Source organism: Daucus carota, chromosome 6, assembly GCF_001625215.2.
Source record: "Daucus carota subsp. sativus chromosome 6, DH1 v3.0, whole genome shotgun sequence".
Lineage (NCBI taxonomy): Eukaryota > Viridiplantae > Streptophyta > Magnoliopsida > Apiales > Apiaceae > Daucus > Daucus carota.
In genome coordinates, this window is record NC_030386.2 from 19,356,786 (window position 1) to 19,369,560 (window position 12,775).

At 34.6% G+C, this 12,775-nt stretch overlaps 1 protein-coding gene across 1 annotated transcript; it reads right to left on the bottom strand.

The window, feature by feature from the left end:
• Positions 1–2,022: 2,022 nt before the first annotated feature.
• On the bottom strand, positions 2,023–10,141 carry LOC108227130 (chloride channel protein CLC-c). Its single transcript, XM_017402128.2, has 7 exons — positions 9,667–10,141; positions 8,989–9,189; positions 8,074–8,251; positions 5,054–5,316; positions 3,830–4,099; positions 2,433–3,561; positions 2,023–2,285 (listed from the first exon to the last, which is right to left on the bottom strand). Exons 1-7 carry the CDS (start codon positions 9,894–9,896, stop codon positions 2,196–2,198), a joined length of 2,361 nt encoding a protein of 786 aa, XP_017257617.1. The 5' UTR covers positions 9,897–10,141; the 3' UTR covers positions 2,023–2,195.
• Positions 10,142–12,775: the final 2,634 nt, after the last annotated feature.

Below are 12,775 nucleotides of genomic sequence, written 5' to 3' on the forward strand. Positions count from 1 at the left end.
TGCATCTACTGTTGGCTTAATGGACTCTCTGCGTGTTTTTACCGTTTTGGATGATTTAGGAAATATAGGATCCTTTTCGAATTACAAAATCTAGGAATCTTTTGTTTCGGGGGCACAATATTAGGCGGATAATAAAATATAGGAAATTTTTCCGTTTCTTTTGTTTACATGATCTAATCATAGGCCATGACTAAAATTGATTTTAAGAAAAATTTAGGATGAATAAAATTTGAGATTTATTTATATAATTCTTCTAATATATTTAATAGTTAGCAGATTAAAGTAATAATTTATATTCAATTCATTAACTCGACAAAATACAAATTTTCAAATCAGTAAAAATATCAAACCATTAAAAACATGATTGAGGAATCTACATGAAACTCTAACGAGACACCATATTTACAGATCGTTTAATAAAATACAAAAAAAAAATTGTTTAGATGTCTAATCTCTCGACGACATTCTTTAGTAATTTGACCGAAATTTGATACCATTGGAAGTGAGCTTCGAATTGCCTGCACCACAGCCAAGCAATTCAACTCCAACTCCACTCTTGTACAGCTCTTTTGTTTGATCCATGACAGTGCTGCTTTCACAGCCATTGTCTCTGCGGCGACACAACCCCAGCATAGCTTCTTGTTTTTGTTTCGACTAAATATCATGTCCCATCTCTCGTGACCAAACCAATACCATACCATAACAGTTGTTGCATCAACTGTTACCTTTATTGTATTTCCTAGTGGTCTAATCCATGACATAGCTCCATCTCCTTCCCTCAGAGTTTGAAGAAGAGCACTTTTCTAATGAACTTGGGCTTGTATCCATTGTAAAAGTTACTACTTTGCCGAAGCAAATACATTATTCACTTGCAAATAGCTCCGAATCCAAATTAAATTGTTTTTAGCTTTCCATAATGCCCAACTGACCATGACAATTTTCGCACGTTTGCTTTAATTACAACCTTCTAGCATACGACATAACCAGAAGAAAAACTCTTATTCATCGAGACCCTGGTCATTGGGCAAAATAATTCTCTGAGCACTGGGTAGCAAATGGACTTGTGACTAACCCGTGCAAAATCGTCTCATCCTTTCTTAAACAAACTGGACATTTCTTCTCTACTTGCACATGCTTATGATCAGGTTGCACCATAGTTGGTAGACAACATGAGAGTGCCCGTGCACCAAAGAAGATTAAGAGCTTTCGACGAGCCTTTATCTTCCAAATCTGGCTCCATATACTTGACCTGTCACCCATATTACATAAATCCTTCTGCTGTTGAGGCAAATTGTATGCACTCTTAACTCAGTACATACCACTGTTCTGCGGATTCCATATCTTCGTTCTCAAACTCACTAAGGGGGAGTTCCAGAATACAGCATTGATCTCTTTCATTGAATGAGACTCTAATGATGTCAAGATTTCACTTCTTTTTATCAATTTGGGAGAAAGACTCCACCGTATTACTCACCAGAGTTTCAGACTCAGTTCTTATATAGTAAAGATTAGCATTAAGTATGAGACTTTATTCAAAAAAAAACATTAAATATGAGATTAGATTCTTTACAATTTAAGAAATTAATATTCGAGAAAAAGAAGTTTAGATAATTTTAATGAGATTGAAATTCTTATATAAAATTTCTTTTAAGTAATGGTAGTTGGGAGTATTAGTATTAAAGTAAAAAAAAATAGACATGATTAATTAGATTTTTTTGATAAAAATCAAATATTATATTATGCAATTACGAAAATGTTTTTGAACTTGCACCTCATATTCAATTTTAACGGAAATTTTTTAACGGACGGGTTACAAATTGAAGTTCGTTTGAAGTTTGAGGGTGAACTGTCACGTTTCAAAATATGGATACTTTTCTGTAATTGTGCGGAAGTTAAAAGTTACAAACCGCAATTAAATCTAGATAAAAAAAATTTGTTTCCAAATGATTGTATAAATTGCACTTTGTGGGAAATTTCTCACAGAACACTAACACTATTCAAATGTACAACAAAACAGAGAAAGAAGATGCAACCCTCTTGTATTATTTTTATTAGGCACTGAAAGTACACCTCTATTATTAATTTGTCTCATAAGCAGATATAAGTTCACTAAAGTATGTACTTGCCAATAAATAATCATTCTAGTTACACAACGATATCTATGAGAATATAATAAAAAAATCAACTTGCTGGATTTACTTGTGGGGATTGATATGTGGGTAGAGCCCCAATATGTGCTCTGGCATGAAGTCGTGCCTCGTCAGGATACCAACAATAGGCGGCCTCTGCAAATCATCACAAAATAAAAATAAAAATGTGAGCTCGTCAATATATACAAATACAAGGACCAAGTGTGGTTTTCCCTGTACAAAAAGTTATTTGCAACAGAAACTTAGAAGGTGTACTAGACATGTAAAAGAAAATTATCTTACCCCTGGTGACTTTGGCACCACACACAGGTGCCTAAGGCCAACCTCTCTAAACAAGACTGCAGCTTTGGCCAACGACATTGTCTCTACAACTGTGTATGGAGATGTATTGGTGATAGGGTGAAGATCGACGAACATTTCCATTTCTTCTTCGGTGAGATCCAAATCTTTTAGTTTGAGCCCCTTCCCTGATCCGGCCTTCGCAAAATCAGAGGCCTGAAACTTACTTAATAATTCTTTTCCAGACAACTCCCTTTGCTTGGTAAACCTCTTTCCGTGGAGCAAAACGAGCAAGTGAGACCTCAAAACAAGTCCGCACAATTCTGGGGCACTTGCAAAAGGAGGCTCGTCAATAACTGGAAACCCATGATGTTTTGTCATCTTCAAAGAATGATATATGTTACCAACTCTCTCTACAGCACTAAACTCTATTAAAGGTCCAGAAACAACATCCCCTGCTACCAAGTTTCTCATGTAGGGTTCAGCATGAGCTTCCAAATAAGGCAGACCCTTCATCATCACTATTTGGTCATAAACACCCTTATTGAAACTATCAGCAACAGTTTTAGAAACAAGGAGCACAAGCATCACAAGTGGAAGCATCAAGAGATTATTGGTGAGCTCGAGAAGAATGACACAAAGTGATACTGTCATTCTCATTGTGCCACCAAGGAAAGAGGCAGCCCCAAGCAGAGCAAAGAGCCCTACATTGAGGTTGGAGATATGGCCAAAGAGGGTTCCTGCAACCCGTCCGTAAGATGCTCCAGCAAGTATGACAGGTATAAAGAGCCCGGCAGGAACGGCAATACCATAAGTAACTATACCAAGTAAGAACATAGCAGAAAAGAATATAAGAAGGGAAGAAAGGCGAAACTCTCTAGGATTGCTAGAGTTAAATAAGTTGCGAATAGCATCATCATTGGGATTAAGGAATAGGGAGGCCAGGTCGTTATAATGGTCTGGTTGACATTGAAAGTTCTTATAGTTTCCCGAACGGCCTATGGTTGGGCATTGAGCTTCCAGACCTGGTGGACAGGGAGTGCATTCTGTGAACCACGGAAGACCGTATGAGCAACAAGATGTGAGAAGAGAGACGGTAATGACGAGCAAAAGCTTATAAGCTGGACCTCTCCTGCATTCCACAAAAAATAATAAACAAAATCAACACTTGTCAATTGTCATTTAAATTAGTCAGCCAAAGAGTTGAGTTCTGGGCACTGTGGGAACTTGTAGCAGGAGTAACATGACAACAATCATTCAACAGATTCCAGATAACACCTTGCAACACAATTTTTTTTAAAAAGCATATTGTAGTGCCAGCCACAATACAACTTAAAATTATTTTTCCTAATCAACAGGATTAGCAATATTAATACCAGGAGAAAATTTTAGGGACATACTCATTAATGATGCTATAAGTTCGAAGGACCTTGTCGACGAGATAGTTGTAAAAACTTCCAAAGATACCACCAACAACTCCAAGTACTATAACTGCCAGAAGATCTGGCACAGTATAATTAGTTACTGCGGAATCCATATCGAACATGATGAGACCACCTTCTCCAAATAGCCCGCATTTGCCACTCTTACAAAATGATATGAGAGATCTCAGTACCATAGCCACTACAGCAGTTGTGAAAAAGGTTCTCCACAGAAGAGCACTCCGCCACCTAAATACAACAGGAAAGAAAACCAAGTAAGAATACTATTTTTAGGTGTTAGTTGACCTTTTTTCTGGCCTAGTCATTTTCCAAGTACATTGAAGATAAAGATGGGAATCAAAGGGTCACTCCTGATTCTCAACAGATTCCATATGTATATGTATATAGATACATATATTTACTCAGGTACACTAACAAATGAATGGTTATCATCTATCATCAAAAGCTTGATTTTTTGATTGCGTACTGTAATCAGAGTTGTTTCACTATTCTGTCGTTCCTTCTGTAGTATAAATTCCACCTGAAATCTGACTGAAACCTCCAATGCTCTCAATCTTAGTAAATATATTAGCCTGTTTTGTGAGGTTAGCTAGTTACTGCCTAATGGAGTGTGCAAAATATAAAAATTGATTACTGATACATTTATTTTAAGAGCACGGTTGGACAGCTCAAGTGGTTAAGAGCTTATCCTCCGTTATCCCAAGTCCTGGGTTATAAGCCATATTTGTTAAAAAAAATGCAACTCTTACCATTCTTCTTAATTGCATTGGTTTGTATTTAGTTTATATTTAAGTTGTTTGTATTAGAGTAGAACCATTTATACATGTATATAGTCTTTCTCTAGTACAAACTACTAAATACAAACTAAAATACAAACCAATTTTTTGAAGAGGATGGGGAGGTTTGTGGGCCTCGAGGATGGACCCTGAGCTGGGCCTTGGCAAGGACTAGGTGGGGCCTAGTGGGCGGGGGTGGGGTCAAGTATTGACTCTTGAGCTTGTCTGGAGGCCATCTAGGGCCTGTCCGAAGCCTTAGTGGGGCCCCAGGTGGATTGAGTGGGGTCAGGGTGGGCCCCGGGTGGGTAATGTCATCTAGGCCTAGTTTGAATTTGATCACTAGTCTATATATATCTCTATGCATGTATATATGTATGTGTGTGTGTGTGTAAAAAGAGAGAGAGACCATGAGGCTGCTTCTTCAAGAGCAAAGAGAACTCCGCCAACTGGAGCACGAAAGGCAGCCGCCACACCAGCAGCTGCTCCACAAGTGATCAAATCTCTACGGTCCCTGTCATTTTTGAAAAACCTGAGCCATTTCCAAGTCAAATGGTACTTGCGTGAACCTCCCTGTCCAAGCAAGTTGGCTATGCAAGCTCCAGTGTGTACCATGGGTCCTTCTTTACCACAAACAAATCCAGCAGCAACACCAAAGATAGAGCCGAAAATCTGAAAAAGGTAATCCAATAAAGATCAGATTGTATATATATATATTTTAATGTGGTTGTAGAAAATAACCTTCTGATAACTGCTTTATAAAACTCCCTTTGCATCAAAAAGGTAGTCACTAATTATTATCCTACAATCTCTGAATGATTTCTAGTACATGTATGCTGCAAAAATTGAAGGTAACAGACCATGACTCTGATTCTCTAGAGCCATGTACTAATTCTCCTAGTACATGTTATATTTCATTCAGATGGTTTTTGACTATAGGTTGTGTTCATCAAGCGTGAATGCAGTGTTGATATCTTAAGAAATATTTATCCTTTTGGAACTAGTAAGTGTTATATATTGAAACAATTAATATTTAACTTGTAAGAGGGTTTTGGTAAGATAACACATGATAAACTTCATATAAAAAGAAACTAACATCATGCAAATTAGTAACATTGAGCTTGGAAGCTATCATACACGATGGGAGACAGAGAACTAGCAACCATACATAAGCATAACAAAAGCAATACACATTATAGGTGACACAAAATTGTCTAAACTTCAGTTCTCTGATGGTTATCAATGGCATCTAAAAAGAGCACGCACGTGAAAGTGTTACGGAGTATGTCCTAATTTAAAGATGAATTGTTCGCTCGTTCATTTAAATTACATCAATCCTAGGAACTCTTTTCCTGAAATCACATTGAACATTATAAGCAGAATGCGATTTTCAGAAAACAAACAAATAGGAAGATTTATATAATCGTTTGCCATCATCTATGTTACTCCATCTCTTCTATTCAGGTTGCCTACCCGTGTTCGACACTTAGACACTCGGACACGACACTTATTTCGTGCAGGATCCTTTGACTAATATGTGGACATTTTGACCAATTTAATAATCAATTATGAGTCAAACTTACAATTCAAAAGAAATATGTGAGAAGAAAGAAGTAAGAATAGGATTAAAGTAGAGAAGACACCTGCAAAATCATGTATAATTTGATTTTTATTGTTACTTTTTGTTAAGATGTCTAAGGGGTCATTTGGCATATTTAAAATAAAAAATATCTGAATGATTAAAGTATCTAAATAATCTGAATGAATAATAAATCTGAATGTTGAATGATTAATATTATTTTTTAAAGAAATTATTAAATGTCTGAATAATACTAGCTAAAATATGATATATTATTATTATATCTCATTATTATTGATTGTAATTTATCAATCGTCGTCACTATCAAAATACTATGCGGTTTTTTTATTATTTTATTTTTATAAATAAAAAAAATTAATTATTATATACTAAATATATATTAGTTTCAATATATATATTAATATAATATAGATTAAAAATATCAATAAACGATTATGTAATGAATAAAAATCATGCAAATTTATCGTATATCATTTAAATTATAAAATAGTACTAATAATTATAAGCAGTGGAGCATAATAGAGTGATGAAATCAGAGTGAGGATTAGCAGTTGGCACATGAATCTACCTCTTATTATCAATCGTCAATAGTCAAAAGCTCTCTTAATGCTTCAGCCAAGTTTTTGGGCAGGAATCAATAAGTTGTTTATGAATAGCTCAGTTGAAAATAATGTTGATCCAAACGAGCTTAACTGATGAGACGGTCAGATTCTACACCATTCAGCTTCAGTAAGCAGCAAACAAATGAGCCCTAAACTACCATAATTGTTTATGAGTAGACTACGACATGTCTCGGTACCTGTGTCCAAAAATAGGACAGTGTCCCCCATTTTCAAAGTTTCCAAGTCCGACACTCGGAGATGTGTCATGTCCGACACTCCTACCCGAATCCGAGTAACATAGGACAATATTATAATCACATATATACCATTGGCTCATGAAGAAGAACTAATAATCTCATCAAGCACTATAACATGAGAGCACAAACGTAATGATATCTGCACAACTTAAGGCCCTATTTCTTGAAATTATACTGTAAGAGCGTCATAAAATTATCTTACTTTAATTTGTATAACATATGGGAGATATACCTATGCTGAATTCATATGGGTATAAATATCTTTTCAATGGAAAAGCTAATGCACTTAAAGTTGCAGATGCTATGACATCATCCTGTCTTAGAAGTACAGAGTTGTTGTACATCATGCAATACTGCCCCAGCGTCTACAGATAAAGCTTGATGTGTAGTCTTCTACACTGTAAACCAGGATCCCAGAATTCAGGTAGCACCTAGTTACGTAATCTATAATTTCTATTACAAAAATAACTATAAGCCCCAGAAAAGAATTGTAAGCCACATTTTATCTCATCATATACAAGATAAAATATTGACAGTAAATGAGGTACTATAATTTTATAATATTATGAATTCAGGACAAAAAGTAAATTGCATTGAAATTTATCTCCATTCAGTATATCATTCGCAACTGCAAACAAGGGTCACATTTTTTTCCCTCAGGTTGTGTACGACTGGGGGAGTTCAGTTTAGTAGATGTTGATAAAATCTTAGAAGATATCAGCCTCAATAGCAATGCTTTCGAAGGTATGAACAGGAGCCATGTCAATTGTCAAGAAAGATGGTAATTGGGGTAGCCCATAATCTTGCTAGACTTGTCCGAGGAGGGGTTGTGCAATGTTGGTATTATTTTCTCCCTAAAGAAATTGTTTCTTTTGTACTGCTGGACAAGCTTTCTTTAATTTAATATATTTAATCCTTTACCCCAAAAAAAGGTAAGAGTGAAAAGGGTAAGTTGAGGGATTGAACACACCTTGACAAAGAGAGTACTTGGAGCCAAGATTGAATGAGCATCTACACCATTAAGATATGCTTTAACCTCAGGTATGCCAGAGCCTGCTGCTGCAGGGGCAATGTAAGCACACAGGACTCCAGCACAAATTGCTAAAAACACGTTGCAACCAGCATATGCTACAAAAGCCAGATAATACCTGCACTCGATTAAAATTACTTTATTGCATAAATACAGCGAAAACCAACTGCATGAACGGAGCACAAAAACCGTTCGAAAAGAAATGCCATAAATGTCATAACCTATACTAAAACGTAGTGTTATCGCAAATAATTTCTAAGCGGAACTTACGATCCATATTAAAGAAAATATAAATGCTTGCATGACTTCATTTCATACTTGGAGACATTTTCAGTCATTGTCTATGAAGAATTAGTATCCTTTAAAATCTGTACAAGCAGCAATTAGAGATAAAGGCTACTACACGATATATTTTTGGTATTTTCCTTAAAAAGTTTGTTTTATTATTTTCTTCAGCAACCTTGTGTTCCTACATAACACAGCCCACAAGCAAAAATACACCCACACCACCTTGTCACTAAGAGAAGGTCACAATATGTGTATAGGATAAGTTTCTCAGTGACTATAATTCAAAATGCTGCTTGCAGAGAAGGTTAAATAACCAGACAACTCTCAGCAGCTTTCAAGATGGCGCTGTTAATCACAAGTATAAAGAATTGATTTTGTTTGCAGCTTCATTCTTAAGCAGCAGTACAAGATTATCTATCTTGTGCTTTAGTAAAATGAGAATGGAGGATGCTTAGATGATAAAAGACGCATGGTATATTAACCGATTATTAAACTTTCTATATCAAATATATGCAGTTCCTTGTAAAGTGATATATAAAAAATATTGAGGTCTTTACAACATATTACCTTTCTTTAAGCATAAGATCATTAGTGAGTAGAAGCTTGAAACCGGCAAGATTTTCCACTCCTAAGTTATTGCAGAAAGCAACAAATCCTGTACTTATTCCGATAAGGCATGCCAGTGTCCACTTGAGTACAACATACTGAAAAATCTGAATCTTTTTCCTTGATCTCCAATCCTGCTTAAATAGATCATTTTCAATAATCCTGCACAAATGAGGATCAAGTGAGACAATGAGATATTACACATGCCTATACACTGATGACCGCTAATTTGTGATTTGTATAATTATTCTGCTACTTTATATGTAAATCATTAGCGATTTGTCTAACACTATGTGCCGACTTTTTTATCAAATCACCATCATACAATCTCTAGCTCTCAACTTTTCATATCCATCTAAATGCAAAATTCTGTTAGTAACACATAAAAAAAATCAACTAAAATACAAGTACGATTTATTACGAAAACCAGACCAAAAAACATTTCCAGTACTCGTAGCACATAAAATACCACAAAATAATATTCTAACTAAAATACAATTACAGTTTATCACGAAAACCAAACCAAACATATCCGGTATTTCCACTAGTCCGAGAACGATAAGATAAGATATATACTGATACTAAACTAGCTCGCAACACAAACCACGTACAAAATTACAACGTGTCAAAAACACATACTCATAATCAAGGCTCTCGATCGGCGAAACATTGGCGCCAACAATCGCAATCTGCGACGTCGTATTCTTGCGGTTCTTCAGCAGCAGCGGTTCATGAAGAGAGCGGCCGGAGTTCATGCCGGACACGTCGTCGTTGACGTTCCGAAAATCTCGGCGATCGAACAACGAGCCTTCGTTCTCTATGTCGAGCTGAGGAGGAGAAGTGTCATTTTTAGCATCTTCATCCTCCATGAACGAGAGAGCTTGAGATTGAGATTCTGTGTACGTGGAAGATGTGTGTGGAGGTATTTTAGATGGTCAGTTAAAAAGATAAATAAAAATGAAAAGAAATTAGGGAAGAGAAATGTGTAGTAATCATGTTGAGGATGGGATGATTAACGAATATGTGCCGAATGTGATACGGAATTTGGGAGAGATTTAATTTGGTTACCCGATGTATTGCTTGGTTTGGTAAAGTTTCGGCAATAATCTATTTTGTTCACTGGGATCATCAGTACCACTTATATATAGTTATATATAAAAATTGTCTTCTAGTGGTGTTTTAAAAAATTTAATAATCAGATAGACCTCCCCTGTTTATAAAAGTTGTCTTTTGATTGTGTTTTAAATTTTTTAATGTTAACAAGTTAATTTTTATATTTACATATTATATATACTATAAATTATATTTTTGTTGAAATCATTGAACAATATGAGATCATGTTTCTGGTGGGATAACAAATTAATATTATTTTTTTCGAAAAGAAGAACACTTTCGTTAATTTTTTTTTTTAACGTAGGAACCCGCGACAGGCTCTGGCCCACAAAGCATAATCACAAATTTTTCTCTCTTCGGGAGTCGAACATGTGACCAAGAAAATACAAGTCCCCTCATTTAAACAGCTCGGGACAAATCTCCAACTATCGATATAATCAGACTAGAAAACAAATAACATACTAAAAATAAGACCTCCTTGTATTTTGCATCATCAACGTAGTTTGACAAAATTCAATTTACATCCCATGCTTTTCATATCATAACAAATTACACCTTTTTCGTCTATATTGACCTTTGTCGTTAGTCAAATGAAGGTAAATTAGTAATTTTCATTTGCGTTCTTGAGTTGTTCTTTAGGATCAGATCAAATTTCAACATGTTATTGACATCCAATTTTCAAGTATGAGTGACTAAATTGAATTTTAGGCACTATACTATCCATATCTATCATCGAAATCATATTACTGATAATCAAACAAAGATCAATTTTAAAATTTGATAATTGGGGTTCTATATTGAATTTTCAATTATTCGCTTTTAAATTTATGATCAATAGTTAGTTGTTTGATTATTTAGATGATGGATATGGATAATATAAGGTCTGAGATTCAATGTGATTACTCATACTTGAAGATTGAATGCCAATAACATGTTGAAATTTGATTTGTTCTTCAACAACTCAAGAATGCAAATGAAAATTACTAATTTATCCTCGTTTGATAATGGTAAAGGTCAAAATAAACGAAAATGGTGCAATCTATTACGAGATGAAAAGTATGGGAATGCAAGCTGAATTTTGTCAAGCTACATTACCCATTTTGCATTCAGTCCAAACCAAAGGGATGCAAAATACAAATAAGTCTAAAAATAATTAGTTGACAGTTTAACACATAGATTTTAAAAATTCTTCACGCTAAAAATGAAATCAAAGATACTCCAAGTTACACCAATGTCCTATAAAGCAGCAACATCACAATTAACCTTATCATATAAAAGTCATTGTTAGACTAGTGTTAGAAACCTTAACGCATAGATTATGATTGGAAGAATGAAAGCACAACCATCTACATGTAGAATACCAGTTATAAAAATGCCGAAAGTATAATCCTCAACAGATGTCCGTCATAATTATGATTGGCTCAGATTTGATGCGGACTTTTTAAAGTCCAAAAATATCAATTGAAACAGTCTCAGCAAATCCAATATAACTAAATCAAAAATAACGTAACATTCCAAAAAAAGAGAGAAATGAAACACAAGCCAAAAACGGAGACACACAAACAAACAAAAAATGAGTTTTATTAAAAAAATCAATAAAAAAAAAGAAAAAAAGTATTGAAACTTTCTACCGGAGGAAAAATAAGTGAAAACCAACAACTAACTTGAAAAAGGATAAATACACAGGACAGAAAACTGCTTTTTAATCCTAATTTCTTTTTTAAGTTAAGGTATATTTTTTTTCCATGAAACAACATATTAAACATGTACAAATGGAGAAGGTCGAGTGAAAACTCATCTTTTAATCAAAAGTAAACCATAAAATAACTGAACAATATTATATATAGGTTATGGTTATTAGAATACTTTTCTAAAATAATTTTTTTGCAATAATTACTATCAGGCCCGATCTAGAGGGAGGGCGAGCAGGGCGACCGCCCAGGGCCCATGCTTTTTAGAGCGCCCAAATTTTAACCATTTATAGTATATATTAAGGTTTATTATAGGTTTTGTCCAACTACTTACGAGTTTGTGTGTTATTCTGTACTATATTATTTCTCAGGACATCATCGGCTAATCCACTTCTCAAGATTCAAAAATTGAAACGCTAGTATGCAGGTTTCCTACGTTGATTTCATTAGTAATATCTATCAACATATTTAGTTAAATCTGAATTCCCTTTTATAAGAATTTTTGTAGGAGGGCTCAAAATTTTATTTTCGCCCTAGGCCCTCATATGGTATGGAACGGCCCTGATTACTATACAAATGCGACAAACAGAACACGACATAAAAAAAAAATTAGCTAAAAAGCACTCGCGTCATTAAAAAGGTTACTAAATCATTCTAAGAAAAAATGTAACTAAATATTTGAATTGAAGATATTACTAGTAAAAATTGTATAATATTAAAGTCACGAGGTTCATGGATTGTGATCCACATAACTTTTCAAAATCTTATAATTCCCGTGAGATTAACATCCAACCATATACAACCCCTATTAATTTATTGTACCAAATTAACGTACATGTAGGCAATGAAACTGCTTCTTCATTGATTAACGAAGATATTAAAGATTGAAAATTCTCACTAATAATAATAAGCAGAGAGAAGGTATTGGTATTCATGATTTTTAT

What these genes read in the sequence shown, in the direction of transcription:
- LOC108227130 (XM_017402128.2), bottom strand. Translation starts at nt 9,896, where the DNA reads ATGGAGGATGAAGATGCTAAAAATGACACTTCTCCTCCTCAGCTCGAC. An exon ending in ATCGAGAGCCTTGATTATGA is followed by an intron (nt 9,190 to 9,666) that starts GTATGTGTTTTT and finishes TCATTTGTGCAG; the next exon opens with GATTATTGAAAATGATCTAT. An exon ending in GATCTTATGCTTAAAGAAAG is followed by an intron (nt 8,252 to 8,988) that starts GTAATATGTTGT and finishes AATCGAGTGCAG; the next exon opens with GTATTATCTGGCTTTTGTAG.